Here is a 25,569-nt window from a genome sequence, read left to right as displayed (position 1 = left end):
GAGGCCTGTCCAAGGGAACTATCCCAGGCTCCTGTTCCGCACTGTTGTTTACAGATGGCATCGGACGCTGGAGACGAACAGGCTGGTGCCACTGGCGTGTTTGGGCGGCGAGAGGTGATAAGGAGCATTCAAGGCTGCTGCTGAGCTCATGGGCCGATACGGCCGCCCAAGGCTCCGGCAGTGGGGCGGGCATGCCCCGGGGGCAGGATGGAACGGGCAGGGTGAGCTTCCCCATCGGAGCCACCCCCACCCCGGAGCAGCACCCTGGCTAGACAGGGATTGCACAGCAACCGCCCCTTCTGCTGACTTTGCCTCCAGCCTGGCCAGCACCTGGGCCCTTGGGTTCCCGAACCCCCCAGGCCAGGGGTGGGCAAAGGGGCCCCCATGGCCCTGATGCACCCCACCCGCAAGCCAATCAGGGCCTGGCGCTGGAAGGAAGCGCATGAAGTTTCCTCCGCCCTGCCAGGAGCATGCGGCGCGTACAAGCGCCATGTGCTGCTGGCAGGGCAGGAGGAGACGAAGCGCGCTCCCCTGCCCCCAAGCCCTGACTGGCCTGGGGCAGAAGGGGGAGCGCACAAAGTCTCCTCCCACCCAGGGGCGTGGGCGCCAAGGGGGAACCTCTGGAGGGGGCAAAGGCGTGCCCCCACTCCCACACCAATCATGGGCTGGGGGAAGCAGGGAAGTATCCTGGCCCCGCCCCTTCTGGTGCAGCCCAGGACCACTTCAAACATTTCCATCTGTCCTAGAAGGGAACGTGCAGACCAAGGCACAGGTGGGGCAGGAACGGTAAAGGCAGGTGTCCGCAGAACAGTGCTTAGCCCCCTGGGTCTCCTTCAGTCCCTGCACTGTGCGTTTCTGGGACGATGGGTAAACACCCTCCCCAGGACAAACAAAAAGGGGGGAATGTAGTAAGACGAGGGCCTGAAACATGAGCCCATGCAGCACAGGTGTGGGTTGAGGCCTGAGGCCTCGGTGGCAATGGGCAGAACATGGCGAACATAAAGCAAAGCAAAGCGAAGCTGTGAGGAAGAGGCAGGCTCCAGCTCACAGAACTTGGCACAAACAGGGCTGAGAGTACAAAACAGGACCTGGCCATAGGCCCGGGTGCAGAACAGAAGTTGAAATCACACGGTACCATTCACTCATTAAAAAAGACCTTGGGGCCCACTCCCCACAGGTTCAGGAAAAGGTCTAAAATGACACATGATGAGCTAATCAAACCACAAGGTACAGGGGTGGGGTGGTATCTAAGTAGCGGCAGAGGGTGGTAACCTGACACCATCAGCAGTGAGGTGTGACTTGTTGTACCTGTATATAAGGTGGTGTCTTGGGCAGACAGCCTTTGTATGGGCGGGGGGGGGGGGGTAGGGGGGGCAGTGGAAATTTTCCACTGATTGAGTCGTTCCATTGTGGCAAGTACACGTGCGTAGTGGTTCAGTAGAGTCGACTGACGACTGTTACTGCACTTTGCTCTACAATAAACCCGGCCTGGCACCATTGATCCGTATCTGGTAGTGGTCTTTGGGGGCCCTCATGGGGTCTGCTGTGCTCATTGGGCCCACATCACTGAGCACACACACAAGCAGCCTTCTGGTTACCATCCTCGATGGAGCCAGAGACCTGTGAGCCCACCAGGTGGTAAATCCACCTACCTACGCGCTCCATCAGTGGCTATTAGCCAGGCTGGGCAGGGATGGTGTCCCAGCCTGTTTGTCAGGGGCGGGGAATGGGTGACGAGGAGGAGGGATCACGTGAGGGTTCCCTGTTCTGTTCCCCCCTCCGGGGCACCGGGCGCCGGTCACTGTGGGCAGACCGGCCGCTGGGCTGGAGGGACCTTTGTCTGCGCCAGTGAGGCTGTTCCTTGTTCTTATGCACTGGCAAGCAGGGTTAGTTTTGCTTTTAGAGTGGATAGCGCTTCCGTCTCTTCAGGACATTTCCGTCATCAGGCGCAGGGAGACGCCCGGCCTCTCCTCCGCAGACAAGGTGGGGCTGAAGGGGACCCAGGCTGACTGCTGCTCACATTGTCCTTCCTGGGAGAAGAAGAAACCTCCGATGCTGAACCTGCTCCCGGGACAGGGGCTGACGATGGGTGACTGAGATGCCCTGTCCCTGGGCTCACCTGGACTCGCAGCTGGGCTGGTTCTCAGGGTCACTGGGTTGTAGGACAGGCTTGTGCTGTAGACCAGGGAGTCTGGGGTCACCTGGAGAGAGGCAGACACTGGCGTTATCCCATAGACACGTGATCGCTGAGGCCTCCAGGTATTTCTGTGCAGGTGTAAGGGGAAGGCTTTGAATGAGAGCGAGTTCCACATGGTTTTAGGAAGAGCCGCGGGAGATGGAGGGTCCGGGAGCAGGCTGGTGTGTAGCAATCACCGCACTACTCGACACTTGGAGAAGTGTAGGCAGGGTGCAGCAGAGAGCCTGGAGTTGCTGCTCTGGTTATGGTGCCCTCCGATGATGTCTCCTGAGCGAGCCGTTTCCCGTGCAAGCGCTCCCTGGCGCTGTGGGCTCAGGGGCAGATGGAGACCGAGGAGGCCAGGTTGCTCCTCTGACACGGGGAGAGCAGAGCAGGCTGGGAAGCTCGTGGACAGTATTTTCCTCAGTGGCCAGGTTCAAAGCCTGAACGCTTCCTGGAAGTGTATCCGCTGCAACAATTTCCAAGTCGATTGTTTGAAGTCCTGCAAGGCTGTACTCCGATTTCTTCTCAACAGGGCCAGCCAGCCCACGCAAACATGGGACCTTCCAGTCTGCCTGCGAACACCCTCAGCAAGGATTCTCTCATGTCAGTGAGAAGTAAAACTCCTGTCTGAACCATTCTCTGTCCAGCTCTGGCTAAGAGCTTTCCCTCATCACCACCCACATGCAAACCATCAGTCATTCTAGCCCCCCTTCTGAGCAAGTGTCCGATAGGGCACAGACCAACACATCTCACTTCCTTCCTGTTTGGTCCTGGTGATGGAGTACATTTCTCAGCAAACTGGCAGACAAGCCAGAGGCTGCACCCTAAAAGGAGAAGAGAGAAACACACCCTGTCTGCGCCCACGCGCTGGGGCTGTTCAAGGCAGAGATACAGGTAAGTTTTGAGCAGAACACTAGGTAGCACAGCACCAGAGACTCTGGCCGTTTACAAATCTGCTTGCCTAAAGGGTGGCCTTTTGTGTCCTCGCCACACCTGTACTGAAAGAGGACAGCTACTGGCGGTTACTGGAGGAAGGTTCAGCTAGGACAAATGCAAAGTGCTCCACTTAGGGAGGAACAATCCGTGTCACACAGTATCCAGAATGGGAAGCGACTGCCTAAGAAGAAGTACTGCAGAAGGGGATCTAGGGGTCAAGCTAAATATGAGTCAGTGTGGGTATGTCTGCACTACAAAGTTAGTTCGAACTAGCGGAGCGCTTAGTTCGAACTAGGAAAACCTCATTCTACGAGGATTAACAGGTGTGTTGTAAGCAAAACTCGTGAAGTCATTCTGCCGCTCTACTCTGCACTAGTTAGGCCTCAGCTGGAGTACTGTGTCCAGTTCTGGGCGCCACATTTCAAGAAAGATGTGGAGAAATTGGAAAGGGTGCAGAGAAGAGTAACAAGAATGATTAAAGGTCTAGAGAACATGACCTATGAAGCCAGGCTTCATGAACTGGGCTTGTTTAGTTTGGAAAAAAGAAGATTAAGGGGGGGACATGATAGCGGTTTTCAAATATCTAAAAGGGTGTCACAAGGAGGAAGGAGACAATTTGTTCCTCTTGGTTTCTGAGGACAGGACAAGGAGTAATGGGCTTAAAGTGCAGCAGGGGAGGTTTAGATTGGACATTAGGAAAAAATTCCTCACTGTCAGGGTGGTCAAATATTGGAATAAATTGCCAAGGGAGGTGGTGGAATCTCCCTCTCTGGAGATATTTAAGAACAGGTTAGATAGACATCTGTCAGGGATGGTGTAGGTGGAGCTTGGTCCTGCCTTGAGGGCGGGGGGCTGGACTCGATGACCTCTTGAGGTCCCTTCCAGTCCTATTATTCTATGATTCTATGATTCTATAAGCCTAGTTCGAACTAGCTAGTTCGAATTAAGGGGTGTGTAGCCCCTTAATTCGAACTAGTGGGAGGCTAGCCCTCCCCAGCTTTCCCTGGTGGCCACTCTGGCCAACACCAGGGAAACTTGTCTGCCCCCCTCCCGGCCCCAGACCCCTTAAGGGGGCACGGGCTGGCTACGGTGCCCGTGCCAGGTGCAAGCCTGCCAGCACCCAGCCAGCAGACCCTGCACCTGGCACGGATCAAGCCACCCACCCGATGCCCCCCAGCCCTCCCCCTCTTCCCGGGACCAGGCTGGCAGCTCCCGGGAGCTTGCCCGGGACCGCAAGAGGTGGGCACCCGCCTGGGCTAGCGCGGACATCGTGGACCTCGTCAACGATCTCCGCACTAGGCACAGGAAAGTGGCCGGCTAGGGCAGGAGAGCTGCCAGCCTGGCCACCCAGGAGCAGGTGTGCAAGAGAATCAAGGGGGTCCACTGCAACCCCCGACCCTGAGCCCTGAGCTTACAATGGCCGTCCTGGGTCAGACCAAAGGTCCATCTAGCCCAGTAGCCTGTCTGCCGACAGCGGCTAACCCTAGGGACCCTGGAGGGGATGGAACGAAGACAGTGACCAAGCCATTTGTCTCGTGCCATCCCTCTCCAGCCATCCACAAACCTTGGGCAGGGACACCACTTCTATCCCCTGGCTAATACCACTCCATGGACCCAACCTCCATGACTTGATCTCACTTCCCTTTAAACTCTGTTCTAGTTCTAGCCTTCACAGCCTCCTGCAGCAAGGAGTTCCACAGGTTGACTCTTTGCTTTGTGAAGACGAACTTTCTGTTACTAGTTTGAAGCCTGCTACCCATTCCTTTCCTTTGGTGTCCTCTAGTCCTTCTTTATGGGAACTAATGAAGAACTTTTCTGTATGCACCCTCTCCACCCCGCTCCTGCTTTTAGAGACCTCTATCCTGTCCCCGCTCCGTCTCCTCTTTAAGCTGAAAAGTCCCAGTCTCTTTAGCCTCTCTTCATATGGGACCTGTTCCCAACCCCCGATCATTTTAGTTGCCCTCCCCTCTCTCTTCCCCTCTCCCACCTCCTTTTCCCAGTCTCCCCCAGTTTTGTTCAATAAAGACAGATTCCATTTTTGAACACAATTGTCCTTTATTTTGTACATCAAGAAGAGGGGTTAGGGAAGGGTAAGTGGAAGGAGGTGAGGGAGGAACGGGGTAGGATCCCCCGATGGGGAGGACTGGGCTGGCTCTGCGGGCTTCTGGGGGTGGAAGCTCTCCTGCAGCCCCCCAATGCCCCCTCTCCCCAGATGTCAGCCTGCGGCAAGTGCAGCCGGTCTGATGGCCGAGTGCTGTGATGTGCCCAGTGTGGGCACTCCGGACAATCCAAGCCAGGACTGCTTTGCAAGCGGGGCACCCCTGAGAACTGTCTGTCCGGGGTGGGGGTCGGGACCCTTTAAGCACAGCCCTCGGCTAGCCTGAGACAGCATCTCCACGCTCTAAGTCCTCCTCTGATGCCCTGCCGGCACTGCTTCCGGCCATCCTTAAGCCTGGTTCAGGGTCCACTTAATGTGGACATGCTAGTTCGAATTAGCAAAACGCTAATTCGAACTAGTTTTTTTAGTCTGGATCCGTTAGTTCGAATTAGCTTAGTTCGAATTAACTAATTCGAACTAAGTTAGTTCGAATTAACGTTGTAGTGTAGACGTACCCTGAGAGACTGTTGCTTAAAAAGCAAACACGATTCTTGGCTACATTCCCAGGTGTGTTGTGAGCAAGACACGAGAAGTCATTCTTCTACTCTACTCTGCACTGATTAGGCTTCAGCTGTAGAATTTTGTCCAGTTCTGGGATGGTTTAACCCTGGAATAAGTTGCCTAGGAAGGCTGTGGAATCTCCATCACTGGAGATATTTAAGAGCAGGTTAGAGACACACCTTTCCGAGATGATCTAGAAGGTGCTTGGTCCTGCCGTGAGGGCAGGGGACTGGACTTGATGACCTCTCGAGGTTCCTGCCAGTTCTAGGAGTCTAAGATTCTATGATAAACCAAAACAAGCAAGAGTCTCATAGAGGAAGTGAGCATGTTAGTGAACAGTTCCCAATAGGAAACAATCCAGCAGTAGCCGGGGAATGGACTCAGATGACCTGAGAGAGAGGGGGTTTCTAATTTAGACTCAGTAGATCTGATTTACTCCAAGGAAAAATTAGCATAACTAAAGCTGCCACCTCTCACTAGTTACAGGATTAATGTTTTATTAAAAATAACGTTTTATTTTTATGTCCCATGCAGACTAGGACGATCTAGGCATCATTTCATTACAACCCAGAGAATTACTAAGCCACTCTGCAGGAGAAATAGAACATCTTTTCTGTATTCTTGCCTGGGTACTAAATTGCATGATCTATCACTGTGAGACAGCAAGCTTCCCCAAATTGAATAGTGGAATATTTTGCCATTTATTATGCTCCAGGCTGTTTATTTCCTTTAGCATCGTGTGATAAAAGCTTGACTACAGAGCCTTCCCCAAAGGCTAAAATCCAAACAAACTTTGAATCCAACAACACTTGAGCAATGTGATGGATTGTGGTATTCAGCATTAGGAATGGCACACGATAACTGATCCATTTCTGTCTTCCTAACTTAATGAAAGCAAGGGAAATGCAAAGTAGTAGTAAATTAAAAGGAAATTGCGTTTTAATGCTGTAGAAACAACCCATAACATTCACTCCCCCCCCGGAAGCCATCGCCACAAATGCTGTAGATATTCTTACAGGCTGGAGAATGTTATGACTGTGAGAGCAAAGCAAGCTAAGATTATAATGAATGTGCCTCAGCATGCCTGCTCTTCCCTGGCCCTCGGGCCATAGTGTTCTCTCTGCTCCATAGCCAGAGCACGCCACCAGAGAGACTGCCAGTTGGCTGCTGTTTGTTTTCTGCACAGGCGTCTCTTGCTTTGAAGAGTAGGACTGGTCCAAGAGAGACCACGAAGCTTTTCTGATGTTTGCCATCAAAGATTGTTGCTGCTTTTGAACCAGTTTACCAAGTGGCCAGACTACATCAAGTCCCAGCGTTTTGAAAGTGGTGTGCAATTTTAACACAGTTATGTTGACGAGCCAGGAGTTGGCCAGTAATAGAAGCAGAATATAAACAGGAACTAGCATGGACGTATCAGTATCACAAGGTCTTTTAACACAGTGTATTTATGTATCATTCGTAACAGGTTCGAGGGGTTTTCCAATAAATCAGGCACTTTGTACATTTTTGAAAATTTTGGCACCTGCCACACACTAGCCGCAAAAGTTAGCATTGGCATGAACACCACGAACGTTGTTGCAATGTACATTTATGAGGCTTTTTGTTCTGCTGTGTCTTCTCTTCAATACCCTTGAGGGTTTGGCTTTTTAGGGTTAAGCTGCGGCTTCCCCTTTGCAAGATTAAGTTTTTCCTTCCTCCCCGTCCCGCTGACAAATCCTGAGCTCACTTGCATACCAGACTCCATTGGCTGGCTGGGTCTGGCCTCATTTCTAACAGCTACAGGCAAGTTTTCCCCAGCTGAGTGTCTAGCAAGGAGAGTTTACTTGCCACCCCTTGCACTCTCCAGAGATTTACTGCCCAGCTGTTCTGCTCGGCTCACTCAGCTCCCCAGTCTTCCCGCTGAGCCTGAGCCAGAGTGTTCACTCCAAGAATTAACACGGAGACCTTCCTGTCCCAACAACTGGCGAAGCACAACCACTTGGTTATCACAGGCCTCTTCCAATTCCCTGACAGTTTTCACTTCCTCCACAACCTTCTTTGAGCTACCCACATTGGATCTTTTCAAAGCAAAGTCTGTGGATCCATTGTCTGCAGAAACATTCTGGCTGTTAGCAACTGGACCAAGGGTCTTAATTTCTACATGCAAAAATTCATCCTGATCCACCTTAATCATCTGCTTAGGGACGGCCCTGTGGGGTGCAGCCCCTGGGAGGGATGGGGATGGGAGACCTGGCCACCACAGCCCACAGCACTGCATACCACCATGCATTTGGGGCAATTTGGTGTCATGGTGCCCTACACGGGGGGCGCAGTGGGAGGGACTGCTTTGCAGCCCACAGGGTGCTCCTGCGATCGGACAAGCCCAGGTTGGAGTCAGTTAGTTATGATCTTGCTCAAGGAAAATGCTCTGCAGGAAATTTGCTGCCTCCTTTGTGACCAGAGCTCTGCTGTAGCGGGCTGCTGACCTGTCTCCTGTGCCGGGAGACAGCTGCGTTTCCCATGTGTGTGCAGACCCACATTGTTCGCCGCTCTGTGCCAAGCTCTCCCCTGCCCCGATGGCAACACGGCCACTTCTGTTCTGCTCCCAGCAGGTGCCGCAGCCCCCGCTGGCCTTTGGGAACCGCCTGCCGCTCAGAGGAGAAAACAGGCCCAGCTGCTATTGTGGTTGTCTCCGGAGCCTCCTGGCCTTATCTCGCGGCTAGACACAGCATTGGCACGTGTGGCAGTGCCTCGTCTGGGCACAGGGCACTTCTGAGTGTGACTGCTCCCCGCCGACAGGGGAAGCAGCTGTGCTCATGCAGCCGCTGGCCCAGCCGCTCCCGGCCACGCCTGGGCACCCACGGGCTCCAGCCAGCCAAACCCTGCACCGAGCCATTACTCACACAGTGCGCAGGCGGAGGAGCGAGGGTCAGGCGCTCCCGGGGGGGTGGCATGGCTCCGGAAGAGGCGGGGTGGGGCACGGAGGGGGCTTGGGAGGGAGGCTGGGGGAGCAAGTCGGCTCCTATTGGGCAGGAGGCGTGTCACTCTCCATTCCACAGAAAGCACCATTTCTCCACTGGCCCTTACGCCCACAGCTTTCGGAGCCCTCGCCGGGGCTCGTTACGCAGCCGTCTGCCACGCGCGGCACCTGCTTTGCCTGGAGGCCTCGCATTGGGGAATCTCTCCCTAAGTGCAGCACCTGTAGGCTCAGGGCCTCCAAGGCAGCCCCTGTGTTGTGCAGCCTGGCCACTACTGCCGAGGTCCCCAGGCCGGTGCCGCTCAGCCCCTGGGGGGCGTAACGGGCGATGGGTGACCCGCCGAAAGGCCACAGTCCCAGAGAGCCCTGTGACTCCTGGAGGGCGGCGAGACTCGCTCGGCCTGTCTGCGGAGCCCGAACAGCGTCAGGCGGGTTGCCACGGTGCTGCCCGGCGGTGTCACTCGGAGCGGGCCCACGGCAGCGTTTAGGTGTTCATGTGGAGCCAACTCTCCCCTCCCACCACACCTGGGGCTTGGGATATGGGGCCGGGCCTGTTCACTGTGCTACGTGACTGCACACAGCCCAGTGACAATGGAGTCCCTGCCCCGGTCAGTAGGAAAACACAAAGAGGATGGTGGGCCAGGCCCTGCAGGGAACGAAGCTGCCAACTTGCCCTGAGCTCCGCAGGCCCTGGGAGCCGGAGCTTGGAGGGCCCAGGCTGCACATCGAGAGGGGCGCAAAGGCGTTCCGCTTTATTCTGCTTTTAAATACAAAGCCCCCTCGTCCCGTGTGCTGCTGACAGTCCCAGCCACAGAGGGCAGGCCAGGCCCACGAGAGGGCACCAAGCCCCCTCTGGACTCAACCACAGACTCTTCTGTGCATCTCACTGCAGAGATGTGATGTGCCCTGCAGGCTGGGGCGACAGTGAATACAAGCGAGTGGTGGCCGGACAGGCTCCCCGCTCTGCCATGTGGGCCCGAACCCACAAAGGCGTTGGGGTGCCCGGCTCTCCGCACAGGCCGAGGAGCCGAGGGACTCGGCGCCCATGCAGCCGCACACCAGAGTGGTGTGAGGAACCAGAACATCCACGCAGGCCTTGGCTGTGCTCTCCCCTGGGGCGGCTCCACCCGGGGCAGCTCCGTCGGATTAATGCCTCCCTGAGCCTGCTCGGAGCTGCAGCCTCCGCTCTGCCCCACTGGGGGTCCAGTGCTTCAGGGGCTTTTAACTCCACCGTCCCTGACAGGCAGCATGTCCTCAGGCCACTGGCTCGGTCTGCCTTGGGCCCTTCTCAGGCCCCCGGACACAGCCACCTCCTCCTAACACGCCGGTGAGGCGGGGCAGGGCAGATGGGAAACTGAGGCAGAGCGTGGCTACAGGAGGTCTGTGGTAGAGCCAAGTCCTAGGTGAGTGCCCTATGAACTTCACCCGAAGAGAGTTTTGTACCTGAAATATATAAAAGGGAGGGGGAGAGTCCCCCCGCACCTCCCAAGCCCTGATCCAAGCATCCCTGAAATCCGCAGTTTAAATTGAGATGTGAGCCCTGCAGCAGGCCCTGCTCTGGCTAATGGGCCAAACTGCAAAGCGGGAAGCTGCCTGGACCTGAGAGCTCCATGCTGCCACTCAGCCCCGCACCTGAGGGCCACAGATGGAGATCTGCCTGCGCTGGAGATGTGCCTCACCAGTCTGTCTCTCTCTTTGCTGCTGCTGCTACTGCTGTTGCTGCTGCTGCTGCTAGTGTTGCTGCTGCTGCTAGTGTTGCTGCTGCTGGTGCCGCTGCTGCTGCTGCTTGGGGGCCAGCTGAGGGCTGTGGACTTTGGAAATGGGCTTTGATCTTACTCAGCTTTCGGATTTTATTCTCGGAGCTCTGCAGCCGAGAATTGAAGACCCGGCAGAACTTCTGCAGCCCTTTCTCAGGGTCCCGGAGGTATAAGGAGCGGAGCTGGGAAAGGCTCACATTGTGCAGGGACAGCGTCTGCACCGAAGGCTTGGTGAGAAGTTTCTCACTCAGCAAGGGCTGCAGGGAAGCGTAACAGTCCAGGTGAGAGCAGGTGAGCACAGGCCTTGCATCCTGCAGGGGGTCCAGCTCCAGAACGACACACAGATCCCGCAGGGCCTTGGCGTTCTCCATCGGGCTGCTGTCATTGAGCTGCCGCCAGAGGTAGGTGCTGGCCAGGGTCTTCAGTTTGTGGTTCCCAGTCCTGGGGATCTTCTCTTTAATCAGGGGCAAGACATCCAGGAAACCAGAGACAGCTGCGCAAAACTCTTCCTTCCTGCCCAGGAGAGCCAAGGACTGAAAGAGCACAGGCAGGGCTGCAGACCAGAGACCGTATCCTGCTAACACAGGCTTGTGGACAGAGCAGAGGTGGTGGAACAAGGACTTCACGCCAATCTCACAGATGCCGCCTTTTGAGATCAAGTCAGGCAAAGAGGCCATCGGCTGGATCAAGACGGCGAAGCTCTTTTCTCCATCCACCACGGCCAGCTGCAGGATCCTGTTTGCTTCTGGGAGTGAAAGACAGAATCTGTCAGGGGAACTTGACCACTGGGCGTGGGCCTCACCCGGCAAAACGATGGGCTTTAATGGGGCTACAGCGATTACAGCAACGGGGGATCTGGCCCCTCAGAGCCCTCCCCAAGCAGCATCTGACCCCCCACGCCTAGCTTGCCTCTTCCAGGGCACTTCAGCTAACCCGTCCCCAGCACAGCCCTTGCCCTGGCCCCGCAGGTGTTCCTGGGAGAGGGGAAAGGGCTCTTCCTCACTCGACGGTGTCACTTCTGGAAGGGGAGGGCTGCTCCGGGAGCCTGGAGGCTGTTAACCTAGAGCCCTGCCTGACCACGTGGCAGATGCACCAGCCGCTTGCCGCTGACCATCCTTCCATTCATGGCCTCGTGGACTTGGGCTATGTCTATACTACAAAGCTTTTGTGCAAAAACCGGTGGAGCGTCGACACCTGAAGTGCTGAGAAAATCTAGTCAGGCGACAGAGCAGAAGGCCTCCTTCTACGAGGAATAAGTCCTTTTTGCACAAGAGTTCTTGCACAAGAAGGTGCGTGTGGATGCTCAACAAGGGTTTCTTGTGCAAAAAGAGCCGACCACAAAAAGCACAGGTGCGCTGCTGGCCGTTCTGGGAACGCCCAGCAGAACTTTCTTGTGCAGAGTGTCCATGCAGTGTAGACGCTCTCGAGCGCAAGACATTTTTGCAGAAGATCTCTTCCGATAAAAGCTTCTTGCGCAAAAGCCCTGCAGTGCAGACAAAGTCTTGGAGCCCCTCCAGCAGCAGGGCTGCCTCGCCTCGCCGTGGGAAGCCTGCTGCTGCACCCGAGCGGGGACATGGCAGGTGGTCATCTCCCCAGCAGAGCCAGGGAGACCCATGGCCTCTGGCCTGTCCTCCCCCTCCGTAGGGCATCTACACCGCAGAGTTTTCCCGGGGTACCAGAGGCACCCCAAAAAACACTGCCAAGTCCAAGGAATGTGTCTGTTTTTCTGAACGTGTTTTTGAAGAGCAGACACGTTTTTCTGCATCCCTGTAAACCTCGTTCTACGAGGAAGAAGGAATGACCCGGAAGAGGGTTTTCCCCTGGCGTTTGGCCCTGTGTCGGAAAAGCCTCTTTCGGAAGGAAAGCGGGAAAAGATACGCAATTTGCCTCCCTTTTTCCAACTCTTCTTGCAGTGTAGACAGAGCCTTGGGCTGTGTCTAGACTGACAAGTTTTTCCGCAAAAGCAATTGCTTTTGCGGAAAAACTTGCCAGCTGTCTACACTGGCCGCTTGAATTTCCGCAAGAGCACTGACTTCCTACTGTCTGAAATCAGTGCTTCTTGCGGAAATACGATGCTGCTCCCGTTCGGGCTAAAGTCCCTTTTGTGCAAAGCTTTTGCGCAAAAGGGCCAGTGTAGACAGCTCAGATTTGTTTTGCGCAAAAAAGCCCCGATCGCGAAAATGGCGATTGGGGCTTTTTTGTGAAAAAGCGCATCTAGATCGGCACAGATGCTTTTCTGCAAAAAGTGCTTTTGCGGAAAAGCGTCCGTGCCAATCTAGACGCGCTTTTCCACAAATGCTTTTAACGGAAAACTTTTCCGTTAAAAGCATTTGTGGAAAATCCTGCCAGTCTAGACGTAGCCTTGGTGTTTGCCTTTGCAGCATCCATTCCCGGGTCTTACGCAAGAACTGGAGGTCGAAGAAGAGCAGGGAGGCTTGTCTGGTGTCGAGCGCCCGCGGGCTGCTGGCAGCAAAGGCTGGGAGGTCTCCCTCGCTGCTCCCACAACTGAAGCTGTTGATGTCATCCAGCAGACTGGAGTCCTGGAGAAGGGAACGGAGATGGGGTGTCAAAGGCTGCAAAAGAGCCCAGAGAATCAGCCCAGGGAACTCACAGCCTCTAGTTCCCCGCCAGCTCCCCAAGGCTCTGTGGTTGCTGCAGACTCATCCGGGCGGCCGCCCCAGGTCCGAGCTCCCAGGTGAGCCTCGCCTGGTGTGAGCTGCACAGGCCTATGGAGGGGCGAGGTTCCTGGGTGCTCAGGGTGCTGTGCTCCCATGTGTGGGGGGAGGGGCTATGCTGCCCTGTGATTCTGCCCAGAGAGCTGGGAGAGACCTTCTCCATGCTGTGGGGCACAAGGGGATTGTGGGAAGGCAGTGGAGGACCATCGGCTCTGGAGTGGGTTAGCTGCAAAGCAGGTGTGTTATTGCCTCAGGGAAAGCAGCGCCCAGGCGCTCAGCCACTGCCCAGCTGGGCTAGCAAGACCGGGTGTACACTGAGGAACAGGGCTGGCAGCTTTCTAGCTGCACAGAACCATGCACCCTTGCCCTGCCTGCTGCCCCGCCCCTTCTCCCAAGACTCCGCCCCCTCACCTGTCAGTCGCTCTCCCCCACCTTGGCTCACTCGACTGGGGCAGGAGGGGTCTCAGGGTGTGAGCTGGGCAGCGCCTCCCTGGAAGTGGAGACAGGCCCCTCGGCTCCTGGACGCAGGGATGCCTAGGCAGCTCTGCAGTTGCCTGTGCCCACAGGCGCTGCCCCCCAGCTCCCGTCGGCTGTGGTTCCCGCACGGGGCCCTCCTCTAGGAGCTGGGCGACGTGTCTGCACTTAGAGCCCGCCGGCCCTGCACCAATGGGACTTTCAGCAGCCTGGTGGGTGGGGGCCCTTTGTGGCCAGGCAGTACACCTGGCAGCCCCAGTCAGTCCGGGGGGTGGGGGGGGGGCAATGTGGAGGGAAGAGCCCCGGCTGACTGCAGGGAAGAGAAACCCCAAAGTGCTTTGGTAAACCACAAGGTGCCTCTCTGCAATGTGAGGTGTGTAACTAGCTCTGCCAATCCGGCCAGGGTGTCCCATCGCCTTTCCAACCAGCCGAAATGCTGGGCGCCCTCCGGGCAGCGCCCTGCACCCACAGGCAGCGTCTGCTTTGTCCCAGCGGAGAGGGCCCGCACTGGCGGAGGCTCCCGGCGTCTGCCCTGGGCGCTGTGGTGCTCTTGGGCACTGTGCCTCACTCACCGCTGACTCTGCATCGCTGTCATCCCCTTCAGAGCTGTCCAAACAACTTGTGGAATCATCTGCAAGAAGCAAAAGGCAAGTCAGACTCCTGAGCCACTCACAGGAGTGCAAGGAAGAGATTGGGGATTGGAGGGTGTGAGTGGGGATCTTCCTTTGCCACGCACTGCACAGTTAGCCTGTGGAACTCACCGCCACAGGAGATCATGGAGACCGAGAGCTTAGCAGAGATTCAAAAGAAAGACTGAAAATAAATATGGATTTCAATCCTACTGCTTCTAACTCCTGTGACTGTCCCTTTGCTCTTGTATTATGAGACTGGGCGAATAGCAGCCCCATCTACAGTCTCTGTCCCTTTCAGAATTATGTAGGTCTCTGCCACATCCCCTTTCATTCAGCTCCGCTCTAAGGCGAGGAGTCCCCATCTTTTCAATCTCTCTTTCTGTGGAAGGTTTTCTCTTCACATGACAAGGGAAGAAGGGTGCAGAATCTGAACAAATATTCAGCGTGGGGGATTAATTCTGCTCCCCCTTGGACTGGGTTTTCTGATGGTTACCTAAGGGTAACTGAGAAAGGAAGCTGGCATTTGGGGTGCGCAAGATGCATACATCGCCTGGGGAAAGGGGATTCCACACCATGCAACAGTCCTCAATATTCACACCTGCTATTTGTCAAAATTCCCTGAAGGAGAGAGGACAAAAACCCAGGGCTAATAGGAATAAAAACAAACAAATAGGCTGAGATTTCCCTTATGCCTCGTGAAACGAGGTTTACAGGAGCAGTCGACAAAGGCGTTCCCTGTCGACCGATCCACGTCTTGACTGCCGCGCTGTGCTGACGATCAGCTGAGCCGGCACAGCGTGGCGGCCATTTTTATTTTAATGAAGCCGGGGATATTTAAATCCCCACTTCACTGAGGATGTCGGGTAGCCTATTTCACATGCCCCTGTCAGCAGAGGCATGTGATCTAGACATACCCTTTGAGACTAACAAAACATGTAGAAGGATCATGAGCTTTCGTGGGCACAGCCCACTTCTTCAGGTGATCATTTCTTTAGGTTCCCTGGAAATTTCGGCTCTTAGCTAGCAGCTGGCATTCATAGTTGAAGGATAGAAGGAACCATCGGCTTAAGTAGCCTGATCTTCTGTGTCACACCGACCAGATCGTTTCTCTCCGTTACCCCTTCTTCCTGAAGGCCCCGGCTCAGGTGAGGCGCTCAGTACCCCGGGCTAAGGGAGGGATTTGCCCAGGGCAAATTTGCCTTTTTGGTGGTTCGTTTTCAGTCCCCGTGGCCTGTGACTGCTACCTGCGACCTCACAGCCTGGTGAACGCTGGGGCGTCAGGGCAGAACCAATCAGCTGTGACACGGAGGGGACCCTGGAATCCAAAGATCAGTGTGACTCAGAAAAGATCTTTTCTAACTGCCCACAAGAAGCATCTCTCATAGACTCAGACTTGAAGGTCGGAAAGAATCATCTAGTCTGGCTCCTCCATGGCACAGGCCACAGAACCTCCCCCACTGGCTGAGCTGCCAACGCCTTGCCTCATGTGACAGAACCCACCGCTGACACGAGTTAAACCCACACGTGCCCCGGGGCCACACTGCCGCGGAAGGCAAAGCCCCCCGGGATTTTCTGCCAATCTGAGCCAGGGGAAACGCTTTCCCCACCCCAAAGACGTCAGTCAGCGAGACCCTGGGCATGTGGGCCCTGGGACAGAGCTCTCTGGAGTAACTCAAGTGCCCCACCCCCAGCCGCTGGAGTTCTGCGCTCCGGCAGATGGGCCACGTGCCATCGCAGGCCGCCCCGTCGTACCATCCCCTCCCGAAACGGGTCCAGCACGGTCTGGGAGCCAGTGAGATTTTTTGCCCCCACTGCTGCCCTTGGGAGGCTGCTCCAGAACTTCCCTCCTCTGATGGTTACAACCCTTCGTCTCGTTTCAAGCCTAAGGTTATTGTTGGCCAGTTTCTATCCATTTGTTCTTGTGTCCACCTTGATGCTCTTTGGTCGCCTCTCGCCGGGGAGCTTTCCCATTCCTCAGATCAGCCTCGTGGCCCTTCTCTGCCCCGTTCCCGTCCTAAGGCCTCTCTCTGAAACCTGGCCGACCAGGCTTGCACCCCGTGTTCCAGTTGAGGGCTCCTAGGCCCTCGTTTGTTTCTGGAGTCTCCTGGGGCTTCACTGATGTCAATGGCCAAAGTGAAACCCTTGGAAGACTCTGGTCACTTCTGCCTACCTGGCTCACATAGCTCATGGATGTTGTTCCTCAGCAAGTCTGCTTCCTTGGCTGCTCTGAAGTGGGTCACACCGAAAGAGCTGCTTGCTGCTGAGCAGCTGGTCCCAGGCTGTTCCAGCAAACCTTGCTGGTGCTTGCTGGCCGACTGCTCCCCTTCCCCTACATCAGCTTCTGTCTTAATCATCTTGGCAGGGGGCTCCGTCTGGACTCCTTTCCTCTTCGTGGGGAGAGGCAGCGAAGGGGCCTGACAAAGACACAGACTCTTGAGAGCTTGGGAATACGCCCGACAGGCCCCTTGCAGGTGGCACGGCTCCGGGTTCCTGCACTTACCCAGGCTGGGCCCGTCCGAGGAGAGGCCCCGGCATAGCGCAGCAATGGGGGGACGGCCAGACGGCTGGACAGCAGTTCTTGGAGACGGGCCCACAAAACATGGAAAATGGGAGGCTCCTGCCTCCACCCGCCAGTGGGCCCACATCACAGTCAGTGACGGGATGGCTAGTTTTTTCTCTTGGGTAATTCAGTGCCAATAACTGAATTGTGAATTGAAACTGAAGTGGCAATTTACATCCTCACAGCAGGACAGTCTGCCCTAGGGAGAACGTACGTCTGCCGCCTCAGCCGGCTCCTTCCTCCCTCCGGCCCCCCATGCATTTCGCATCCCCCACCCCCAGCAGTGACCCGCACTTCCTTCTGAAGCCATCAGGACCCTGTCTCGGCTGTGGTCTGTCTCTGTAGGGCGGCCATGCACGTGAGAGAGGTCTAGTAAACATGCTCGTTTGCAGCCGTGGTGCTGTGCGTAAAACGAGGGAAGCACACATGTTGAGGAAAGAGCCAAAGACACAACCAAATCCCCTGGCCAGTGCCAGTTAGTAGAAGTCCACCTAGTCAGGAACCACTTGTGTGCACCTGTCTATCCCAGGCAGTAGAATCTGGAATTGCAGATGTTAAATAGCGACTAATTGACTAATCAAATAGTCGATGCATTTTGAATCGACTATTCGATTAGTCGATAGGGCTGTTGCTACACTTCAAAGGCGAAAGCACCGCATGGAGTCTGGGATCATCTGGGGACAGCCGATCCTGGGCTCCATGCGGTCCTGCCGCTTTGAAACTCCGCAGATAGCTGCCGTTTCAAAGCGGCAGCGCCAAGTGCAGTCCAGGAGTCAGTAGGAGACCCCAGCCGACCCTCGGCTCCATGCAGCACTGCCACTTTGAAATGCCGCGTGAAGCCTGGGGACAGCCCAGCTGGCCCCGAGCTACAGGCAGCGTCTCAAAGCGGTGGCGCCACATGGAGCCCAGGGTCTGGCCCCAGGTTCCACGTGGTGCTGCCACTTTGAAATACCCCTCCTTGTCCCCCCTTGCTGCCTCTTTCTGACAGAGACAGCAAGGGGAGGGACGCGACTAGTCGACTGGCCTGTGGACTATCTGAGAAGCATTTGCCTATCGGAAAGTCGGCGAGTCCATCACGGCCCCAGCTGGAATATTCCCGTGGTGTGTGATCCATGTCCTTCCTGCATCCTGTGGCTGGGCTAGGAGCAGCACGGGAGGGGCAAGAAGGCCTGTCAGCTCTGCAGCCCTTCCCCGTGCTGGTGAGATCTTACATGGGCGATGCTGCTGCTGCCGTCCTTTGCACAGCGCTTTGAGAGCTACTGGTGAAAAGTGCTGGGTAAGCGGGACAGGGTGCACTAGTCCTGCACAGGCAAGGCGAGGGCAAACAATCTGCCTGGGGCCCAAGAGGCCCATCCCCTCGCCCTGGCTGAGCATGCTCCCAGCAGCAGGAGGGCTCAGAAGGGGCAAACCAGGAAAGTCTGGCCTGCACGAGGAGGAGAGCAGCTGTGTGCAGCAGGAATCCCAGCCACGGGGCCGCCCTCCTAGCTGAGCCACGGGACGTCAGTTGGCTATGGGGACCAACGGGGATGACTGGTGGTTACCCGCAGAGGAGCAGCCCCAGGTGGAGCAGAACGTTCATGAAGACGATGCCAGAGGACCTGAGACAAGGGCAGGAGGGACCCAGGGGATACTGGAAATGAGCCCTGTGCTAGGCTACCTGCTTCTGAAGTGCCCCTCCCCTCCTGACTCCCCCATGGCACGGTAACGATGGGAGGAGACGGGCCCCTGGGCGATACCAATGTGAGGCAAAGCAGCCCTGGACCCCTGGCGGCGGGATGCAGTATGGCAGTGTCACCACTGCGCGGCGCTGTCTTCCAGCATCCCTCCGCCAGCCCCCTGGCAATAAGAGCCGGGGGTTACGTTACCCGTCCCCTGGTGTGCTCCCACCTGTGCCAGGGTCTATACGATCACCTCTTACTGGGGTCTTTGCCTTGGGCTGTGTGCGGCTCTTATATTCCCCTCTCTGCTCCCGCTCACTCCCAGTCTCCAACCTACTCAACGTTTTCTCTTCCTGTAGTTCTCATCCTAGTCTCCCCCCCCCCCCGCCGTCACACGGCTCGCCCACTAACACACGTTTCCCGCACACTCCCTTGCGCTGCTTCTCAAGCCTCGCGTCCCACGTGCGTGCAGCGGGGAGGAAACCGACGCCCCCAGCCCAGCCTGCCCTGCCTCACTTCTCACGTCTGCCCGTGTACGCTGGAATGTTCTCGGGACAGGCGGCGTGACCGACCCCTCTCCTCTGGCACGCTGTGTGCTCAAGCCTTGAGGCAAGGGACGGGATGGAACGGAGGGAACAATGGACCTTAGATCAAATTTCCTGTATGAAAAACAAGCTGAGGCAGGAGGCTGGTGGGTATTAACCAGCACTGCGCTGCAGCCAGTCCCCTGGAGCTGTGCTTGGATTCCTGCCAGCGGTGCACAAAGTGATCCCCACTCCTGTCCGAACAAGCACAGCTCTGTCTTACCTTGCTGGAGGTATCTGTGGATCTCGCCGGAGCAGCTTCTAGCGAAACCAGAAAAGAACGAGTGAGGCAGCAGGCCATCACCGGCGTGCACGGGCACAGCAGCTCTGGCTAAGAACAAACCCTGGCTCCGAGCCACCATTTTTCATGAGTAAAGTTTTGCAAAAGCAGCCTCATTCTCTCCATTCGAAAGACAACATAAGAATGTCCCTGCTGGGCCAGGCCAAAGGTGGGGAGACTGAGGCACTGAGTGGCAACACACTGGCCCAGTGGGTCAGGGTAGGGCCAGGCGGAGCACCCAGCCCACGACTCCATCCAATAGGCTTCCAAGATCACTGACAGGCGCCCCGCCGAGTGACGGCAAAGAGCCACCCACGTGCGCAGCCCTTTCTCCAAAAGCTGCCGTGGGTAGGACCTGCACACAGGAGCTGCACCGGGTGGAGGGCCCTGACCTCCCTGCTGCCCTGGACTCACCCCGCCACTCGCGGGCCCAAGCAGCTTCTCCCGCTGCGGGGCTGGGCTGCACACGGCCGACGTGGGCCAGGCTCCCGCCCTCGCACTGGCGGGGAGCTGTACCTGGAGAGAGGAGTGTAGGGGGGAGGTGACCTGCTGTGCCCATGTCACTCCTGCCCTGGCTCTGGGGGCCACGTGTGCTAGACCGAGGTGGGAACCTCCGGCCCGTGGGCTGCACGTGGCTCCTCGTTGTTAGCCCCAGGCGGGACACCAGAGGGGTGCCTACCTCAGCAGCTACGGGAACGCTCGCTCCCATTGGCCGCGGTTCGCCGGTTCCAGGCCAATGGGAGCCCAGCCCACGCCGCTTCCCGCAGCTCCCATTGGCTGAGTGGCAAACGGCCACCGGGATCTCAGGTACAAAGGCATCTGGCAGCCTGCCGGGCACCCTCAGGAGCGGCGTGCAGCCAGGGGCCGGAGGTTCGGCATCCCGGGGCCAGGCCTGGGCTGCCACCTCCCCACTGGCTCCACAGCGGCTTTTGGATTCCTGCAGGCGCCTGGCTCACGCTGGGGAGACGCTGACTCTTCTTTGCTGGCACTAGCACCAGGCAGGGGCCCCGTGGCACTGGGTGCGACCGGCTGTGTCTACCCCCAGAGACTGACGCAGGCTGTGCGGTTACCCCCATTCGGAGGGGAAACTGAGGCACAGCGCCATTGGCTGCCCTGCCCAGAGAGAACAGAGCCCACGTCACCTTAACCCTCCTTATACACAAGCCCACCCTTTGTGGTGCACATGCCTTTCAGGGACACAAGGGAAAGGAAACACGCAGCATCCGACACCACAATGACCAAAGCACCCCGAGACACGAGGCCGAGCAAGGGGAATATTAACGCTCTTTCTCGAGGGAAGCAGCCGCAGTCAGGCTCTGGCATCTGCGCTTGTGTCGCTGGCCCTCGCCCGGCCCGGCCTGGCCCGCTTCCCCATCCTGGCCCCCTCTCCCTGCCCGGCCCCCTCTTCCAGACCGGCCTGGACCCCACTTCTGGCCGGGCCCCCTTCCCCATCTCGGCCCCCTCCCCCATCCTGGCCTCCTGTCCCGGCCCAGCCCCCACTCCTGATCCAGTCCCCTCCCCCATTCCGGCCCCCACTCCCGATCCAGCCCCCTCCCCCGTCCCGGCCCCCTCTCCTGGCCCAGCACCCTCTCCCATCCCGGCTCCCTCTCCTGGCCGTGAAAGAGGGCAGGCCAGGAGAGGGGGCCGGGCCGGGAGAGGGGGCTGGGATGGGAGAGGGGGCCGGGACAGGAAAGGGGGCCAGGATGGGAGAGGGGACCGGGATGGGAGAGAGGGCCAGGCCGGGAGAGGGGGCCGGGCCGGACCGGGAGAGGGGTCCAGGATGGGAGAGGGGTCCAGGATGGGAGAGGGGGCTGGGACGGGAGAGGGGGCCAGGCTGGGTAAAACTTCACGCTGAGTGCAGCCAAGGGAGAGCACCCAGGCCTGCCAACCCCGGCCTCTGCCCCCCCCCGCCGTGGCTGAGCAAGTCCAGACCATTCCAGGGGCAGCGGTGCCTTTGCTCCCCCCCAGGACTCCCGGGAGAGTCTGGCCAGGCCCATTTCGGGTCTCACATTGCTCCCCCGGCTCCACTAGTCACACTCATGACTCCTGCGTGACTGGTCACCTGTCAGTCGCTCCCCGCCTGGCTGGCCGAGCTCCCCAGGGAGAGGGGCAGGGCTAGAGGGAAGACCGGCAAACCCCGTCCGCTCCCATCCAGCCTGCTCTAGTGACTGACCACGGTGAGCAGAGCGTGATGGTTTCAGGGCCAGGGTGATCACAACTCACAGGCCTTGTGGAACTGCCTGGGCCCATCTGCGTCGACCTCGACCGGCCCTCCAGTCCCTGCCACAGCACCAGTGCCTGCCCCCGAGGCAATATTCTCCCTCCTCGCTGTGACCCCCACGTGCCAGGTCCCCAGCCCCACCCCATCCCGCCCTGGCAGCTGTCAGGGCCCTGGCGCTCCCAGGCTCAAACCAGCGGCACAGAGACATGCGGCTCACCTCTCTCCCCGGTCACTCTTGCAAACAGAGCTTGGAGTCTGGCTTTGCACTCGGCAAAGTCCCCAGCCCGGACACTGGCTCCCGCCGCCGGGGGCTGCAGATTGCTGAGCTCCTCCAGTGAGCCCTTGATGAGGGGGTGCATGTCCATCACCTCCTGGTCCGACGCGTAGAGATGCATCTTCTCCACCAGCTGCTCGCCGGCCCCCATCCTTGTGAGCACGGCTTCCGTCTGCCTCAGCTTCCCCTCCAGCTCCTCCTTCCCCAGGCCATGCCGCCTCTCCACCTGCTCCAGCAGCTCCTGCCCCGTCTCTTGGATCAGCTGCACCATCTGCTCCACCCTCTTCCGGATCAGCTCCTGGGTTTCATTCCTCACCAGGTCCATGTCCTCAGCCTTGCTCTTCAGGTTTCTGTAGGCATCTTGGAAGAGTCCCTCCCTCTTCTTCAGCTGCTCTCTCCCACTGCCGAGCTCCCGCTGCCTCCGCTGGATTTCCTCCGTGATCTCGCAGTGCTTGCCCGCGTGCCGGCTGTCCAGCAGGGCACAGATGCAGCAGATGGGTTTCCTGCACTCTCTGCAGTAGATGCTGTTGATGACAGTACAATTGAAAGCAGCAATGCTTCCCCCACTCTGCTGGTGACCCTGCACACCCGTCCCAAGCCCGGCTGGGCTGGGACGTGGCCAGGAGCACAGCTGGGGAGAGCCATTGCACCCGGCAGTGAGTGACGCGCTGTCTGCCCCGCTGGCTTCCTAGGGACAGGCCTCCCCTCCCAACACGGCACCTGTGGCGAGTCCAGAGCTCCCCTCTCCTCGCCCGGCAACGGCCTGGACTAGGGCAGGGCCAGCTGATTCCCAGCCACCCCTCCTCCTCCGAGAGACATCCCAGTCCCTCCAGCTTCCACTGCCAGCCTGGGGGGCTTGCTAAAGAAAACAGCCCCCCCCCAGCTAGGGTGCAGCCCTGCAGCGAACACGGCCAGCCCCATCGATGCCAGCTGGCCCGGTGTGGTTTGCCCCCAGCAGTGCCTGCCACGGTGCCACGGGCCTCTCTGAACCCCACAGGTCCGTGCCCTGAGCCGGCACAGCAGCTCCCAGCACGCCCAGGCAAGGGGCCGGGGCAGCGAAGAGCGAGGCTGGGGAGCAGAAGCAGAGCCAGGTGGGAACCTGCTGGGAGTGGGAGCCCCCCGGTGCTCTGCCGGGCCTTGGAAGAGACACTGGCTGGGCACGTTACCTCAGCATCTGGTTCGCATGGGACGGGTTGGGGCAGGACAAGCTTCTGGGCTTCCTCGAGTCACCAAGAAACTCCCTGGCAGATCCCAGCTGGAGCTCCCTCACGGCCTTGGCCTCGTGGCTCTCTCGCTTCAGATACCTCTGGTGGGCCTCGAAGCACCGGGGGCAGAGGAACTCCTCGCACTCAGCGCACCAGAACTCCCCCGGCTGCCCACAGTGACAGACCAGGCCGCTGCCGCTGCGGATCTTCTGGTAGGTGCGGAGCTTGGCCTGCAGGTTGGCGAAGAGCAGGTTGTCCTGGTCTGGGATCCCGCTGGCTTGTGGGATGGGAGCCTGGCAGATGGGGCACTGGCCCACCGGCTTGTTCTCCTCCAGGCAGTCGATGCACAAGGTGTGAAGGCAGGACAGGAGCTTGGGACTCCTGGGCTCTTTGTGGCACCCCTGGCAGAGCAGGAACTGGAATTCTTCCTCCATGGCCTGCGGGAAGGGGAGAGAGGCCAGGCTTGCCAGTGCAGGCTAGCTCTGTTCTGCAGCCCAGGAAGGGAGATGGAGGACAGAGGAGGCCCCTGCGCTATGTGGGCACGACCCTGGACCCCAGGGCTATGTCTACACTACAAGGTTGTTGCGCAAAAACCCTGCAGTGTAGAAAAAGCCCAGGAAGGGAGCTTTGCTGCCCTGCTCTGGACCGAGAAGCAGAAAGACACTCTCCACATTGCCCTTGCCTACGGGGTCCAGGCTGGTAGATTTTGTGGGCCCCCTGGCTCTAGGGTGGGATCTAAAATGAGGGAACACTTTCTGGGCAGAGCTCCCCAGGGATGCACATGGCTTTGTGTCCTCTGCTGCTCCTATTGGTTGCAATTACAGCCAATCAGAGTGGCGCAGAAAAGCCTCCAGGCAGCACCTTGCTGTGCTGCCCTTCCCCAGCTGGGGGGAGGGAGAGGAAGCAGCAGTGTGCAGAGCCACTTCCCCGCCCCTGCCCTCTCCCCCCCGCCCGGCAGAGCCTGTTGATTGAATCCAGCCCCGGCTTGCCTGACTCCAGCCTGAGAGGCTCAGAGCTCCCCCCTCCCTGCAGCAGGGACCCAGTGCTGGTGCTCTAGCCCTGTGGGACGGGCCATGGTGGGGGCGGGTACAGGTCTTGAGTGCTGGTGCTGGCTCCCAGATGCTGGGGTCCCAGCCTCAGGGGCCGGATCCAGGCAAGCCGTGGGCCTCATCCAGCCCTTGGGCCGTAGGTTCCCCACCCCTGAGCTAAGAAAGCTGCTACCATGATTCCTCACAACCCTGATGCACTCACGCTTCCACAGGCATGAGGGAGATCAGCCCATTTCACAGATGGGAACTGTGGCACAGCTCCTCACACGGGCTCTGAACCCCCTTGGAATCAATGGAAGTTAGGCACCTCCATCCATTTCAGGCTCTGGGCCTGCGTGACTTGCCCAGGTCACATGGGAACCAGTGGGGGCACCCACAATAGATGCCCAGGCTAGCACTAGGCCATGCTTGGGCAGGCTGAAGAATCAGCCCACAACAGCCCTGGTGGGGGGGGGGGGGAGTGAAGGGGCTGGGTAACTAGCGGGCAACCCCAATCGCAAGCAGAAGATGCCCCAGAGCTGGGCACCTCTCCCCACTGCCAGGTTGTCTCTCACTTCCTGGCCCCCTTTGATGCCCTTTGCCCAGCTATTTCCCCTGCTGCATGGTCATTGCTGTCATGCTTGCCCTGGACACAGCACCCCCTTCAGAGGGAGGCAGGGTCCAGTGGTCCCTGGAAGCTGGGCACTTGTGAGGCTGCCCACCAGAGACCCAGTGCCGCCCAGCAGATTAGCAGAGCGCCCCAGCGAGGTTTGTGTTCCTGTTGGTGGTGCCCAGCCTCCAGTGCACAGAACAAAACTTTTCCCTGGATGAATGGAGAAGATTAGAGGGAACATTGGCAGGGTCCCCAGGCATCTCTGCCTCCGGGCACATCCTGCTGCTTCTTCCTTTTGCACGTAGCAGAACGTCTCAGTCCCCAAACACTCCAGTCAACCCACGAGGGAGACAGTCCGACCACCCATTGCAATAAGCTCACCTGTTTCTGCAGGCTGCTTGGGCTCCCCGGGGACAAGAGAGCCATTGTTCACCGGATCCTGCGCCGATCAGCGCGTCAGCTGGGGGCCAGGCCACGCCCCTGCTGGGTAACACGTCAGCTGGGTCTGACCGGTAAGTTTCGATTTCTGAGAAGAGAAACGAGTCTCTTGTCTTGTATCCGGCCTGTCAGAAGTTCCTTCCTGTGCAGCAGCGTCCCACCCTGCCCTCTGGTAACTGACTTGCCAGGGCTGGAGAGAAATACTGAGCATGCCCTGCCCTCCCTCCCAGAGAGGGAGCTTTCCCAGGCGATACTGAGATCCAAGCCTGAGCTCCCCAGGGTGTAGATCAGCATTGGACTCAGGGCCGTCCCTGGCAATAGGATCAAATTGCCGTGGGCCGCTCATGCAGTGCTGTGTATGGAGCAGTGCCGGCTCCAGCGGCCAACCCCTTCCCCCAGCTGCCCTCTTCCCCTGCAGGCTGTGCCCTGCAGGGATGTCC

At 58.2% G+C, this 25,569-nt stretch overlaps 2 protein-coding genes across 2 annotated transcripts in view; one reads left to right on the top strand and one right to left on the bottom strand.

The window, feature by feature from the left end:
* Window positions 1-5,234: 5,234 nt before the first annotated feature.
* On the bottom strand, window positions 5,235-25,298 carry LOC102455550 (protein PML-like). Its single transcript, XM_075897578.2, has 8 exons — window positions 25,073-25,298; window positions 23,012-23,487; window positions 21,789-22,369; window positions 19,294-19,331; window positions 16,439-16,682; window positions 14,209-14,267; window positions 12,889-13,027; window positions 5,235-11,232 (listed from the first exon to the last, which is right to left on the bottom strand). Exons 1-8 carry the CDS (start codon window positions 25,115-25,117, stop codon window positions 10,406-10,408), a joined length of 2,409 nt encoding a protein of 802 aa, XP_075753693.2. The 5' UTR covers window positions 25,118-25,298; the 3' UTR covers window positions 5,235-10,405.
* The window catches only part of PML (PML nuclear body scaffold), a 24,425-nt gene continuing 24,041 nt past the window's right edge, over window positions 25,186-25,569 (top strand). Inside the window, exon 1 of the mRNA XM_075897580.2 lies at window positions 25,186-25,203. The gene's annotated coding sequence lies outside the window, so the exon portion shown is untranslated. The remainder of the gene's footprint in view (window positions 25,204-25,569) is intronic.

Source organism: Pelodiscus sinensis, chromosome 14 (genome assembly GCF_052426305.1).
Source record: "Pelodiscus sinensis isolate ZL-2025 chromosome 14, ASM5242630v1, whole genome shotgun sequence".
Taxonomy (NCBI): domain Eukaryota; kingdom Metazoa; phylum Chordata; order Testudines; family Trionychidae; genus Pelodiscus; species Pelodiscus sinensis.
The sequence above is the reverse complement of the archived record's forward strand: the minus strand, read 5'-3'. Positions and strand labels throughout refer to the sequence as shown.